The sequence below is a fragment of the Ictalurus furcatus genome, chromosome 24 (assembly GCF_023375685.1).
Source record: "Ictalurus furcatus strain D&B chromosome 24, Billie_1.0, whole genome shotgun sequence".
Classification (NCBI taxonomy): domain Eukaryota; kingdom Metazoa; phylum Chordata; class Actinopteri; order Siluriformes; family Ictaluridae; genus Ictalurus; species Ictalurus furcatus.
This window is the reverse complement of record NC_071278.1, coordinates 2542512-2545011: the sequence shown is the minus strand read 5'-3', so window position 1 is coordinate 2545011 and position 2500 is coordinate 2542512. Positions and strand designations below refer to the sequence as shown.

The 2500-nt window shown below is 41.0% G+C and overlaps 1 protein-coding gene across 1 annotated transcript in view; it reads right to left on the bottom strand.

Annotated features, from left to right (window-relative positions):
• adgrl1a (adhesion G protein-coupled receptor L1a) overlaps positions 1-2500 on the bottom strand; it is a 133465-nt gene that overhangs the window by 20614 nt on the left and 110351 nt on the right. The window contains exon 12 of the mRNA XM_053613494.1: positions 1648-1799. Within this exon, the coding sequence (XP_053469469.1) occupies positions 1648-1799 (152 nt within the window). The remainder of the gene's footprint in view (positions 1-1647; positions 1800-2500) is intronic.

The following is a 2500-nucleotide window of genomic DNA, read 5'->3' as shown; positions in this document are numbered from 1 at the left end:
AACACACGAGCTCATCTGCGAAGCACGGTGGAGGTAGCGTCATGGCTCGGGCTTCCGGAACGTTCAAACCTTTCCCGATGAAGTAGCGCACGATGGTAGCAGCAGAACGAATCCAGAAGACGGAGAAATGCGTCCAAATGTATCGGGAGGAACTTTATCGTGACAACGATCCAAAACACACTGCCAACTCAACAAAGGACTTCATCAGGGGGGAAAAAAGTGGAACACTGGCCAAGTCAATCAGCAGATACTTCACAACTGAGCAGACTCAGTTGTGTCACCCCCCGCCTCCCCCCCACCTACATCGGAGGTGTAATGCAGTTATCGCAAGCAAGGGATATGCAACCGAATATTGTTTACTTTAATTGACTTTGTCTTATTTGTTCCGATACTTTTGCTCGCCTAAAGATTGTGTGCTCTGATACAAAAGGTTTTATGCTTTTATATATAATAAATAAAACCAAATCATGACTTCTGGACAATGTCTGCAATTATTTGATGTCATAATGTCACATCTATATGCTTAATCCTGCCCTCGAATGCAACTGCACAATAATTTCAGTACACGTACATGGTACGGGACGCGTTCCAGCACGATACTGTGGTTACAGTAAACAGTCAGACGTCAGTGCCGGGATTAATGCTGCTCCTCCAACACTGATCTCGGTGTTAAATCCTCACTACGTGCACGCTGGTTAAATAACTGGCCTCCATCAGGCTCTTTTTCACTCGAGTGTGTGTGTTTAAAGCTCAGAGCACTGTGCGAGTTCTTTTTTTTTTTTCTTTTTTACATGACTAACACACACGCCGCAGCTGCCGAGCTCGTTCTCAAGCTCTTTGTGAGTGAAGTCAGACGTATTGGTGCGAGGGGGAAACTAATAACACCTGCAGGAGAGCCGAGAGACGAGGGAAGAGTGATGTGCTCGGGGTTTTTAAAGGCTATGACTCATGTAGCGTTTCAGAGAGTTACACGAGTCAGTTTATTCATCATCACGTTCATGAGATGAGACACCGAGGGTCCGGGATGGATCAGAGCAATACCAGGGCACAGCGTGATGATACGACGTGTGTGTGTGTGTGTGTGTGTGTGAGAGAGAGAGATACAGAGAGAGAAACAGAGAGAGAAACAGATAGAGAGAGAGAGATTGATATATATATATATATATATATATATATATATATATATATATAGAGAGAGAGAGAGAGAGAGAGAGAGAGAGTCAGAAAGGGAGAGAGAGATATATAGAGAGAAACAGAGAGAGATTGATATATATATATATATATATATATATATATATATAAATATATATATATATATATAGAGAGAGAGAGAGAGAGAGAGTCAGAAAGGGAGAGAGAGATATATAGAGAGAAACAGAGAGAGATTGATATATATATATATATATATATATATATAATATATATATATATATATAGAGAGAGAGAGAGAGAGAGAGAAAGAAAGGGAGAGAGAGAGAGATATAGAGAGAAACAGAGAGAGATTGATATATATATATATATATATATATATATAGAGAGAGAGAGAGAGAGAGAGAGAGACAGAGAGAGAGAGTCAGAAAGGGAGAGAGAGAGAGAGAGAGTCAGAAAGAAAGAGAGAGGGGGGGGGGGGGCAGTCATGTGACTAACCGTTGCGGCTGTACTGTTTGACGGTGGAGGCTGGCAGAAGGATGCTGCTTTCACCAGAGCTCCTTTGAGGGAAAGCCAAATCCTGTGGATCCATATCCGTGTTCAATATGTGAACCTCCAGATCTACACACACACACACACACACACACACACTGGGTTAGAGTTTAAGCACGGCAAAACATTGAATAATCTGCACTCTACGTGACACTGTATATGGATGTCTTTGCTCCAGTTGGTTCAGTAATAATACAGGAATGGCCAGTAGTCAGTACTCAACATCAAAACAACAACAACATCAACAACAACAAACAGAAATCTGGAAAGTCTAAAACAATCTCTCCAGCTATTACCTCACCCTCCTAGGACTAGTACCTGTAGTGGTGTAATGTTTCCACAAACATGTAGTGACGCATCATCAATGAACGTTTTTTTTTTTTTAATTATTATTTGAGGGAAGAAACCTACAGCAGGCGAGAAGTTGTTCAAATAAAACGCTAACCTTGTGCCTACTAAAAGTTTCTATCTGTTTATAAAAGAAAAAAAAAAACCCCACAGCTTGTCATGTTACTGAGAAACCGCAACACGTGCAGCTTCACCTCTCCTTACCTCCGTACACAAAAACGTCAGTTTAAGTCGTTACTATAGAAACGATCATATATTACAGCGAGCGCATGGATATACCGTAAACCTTTTTTACGGACAGTCAGACCGGTTAAAACCAAAGCTCAAGAGTAAACGATCGTTATCAGGCGTCAAAATATACCATTTTATTTAAAGCGCACCTATTATGGTTTTGAAACGTGCCTAATTTTGTTTTAAAGGTCTCATACGATAGATTTACACGCATCCGAGG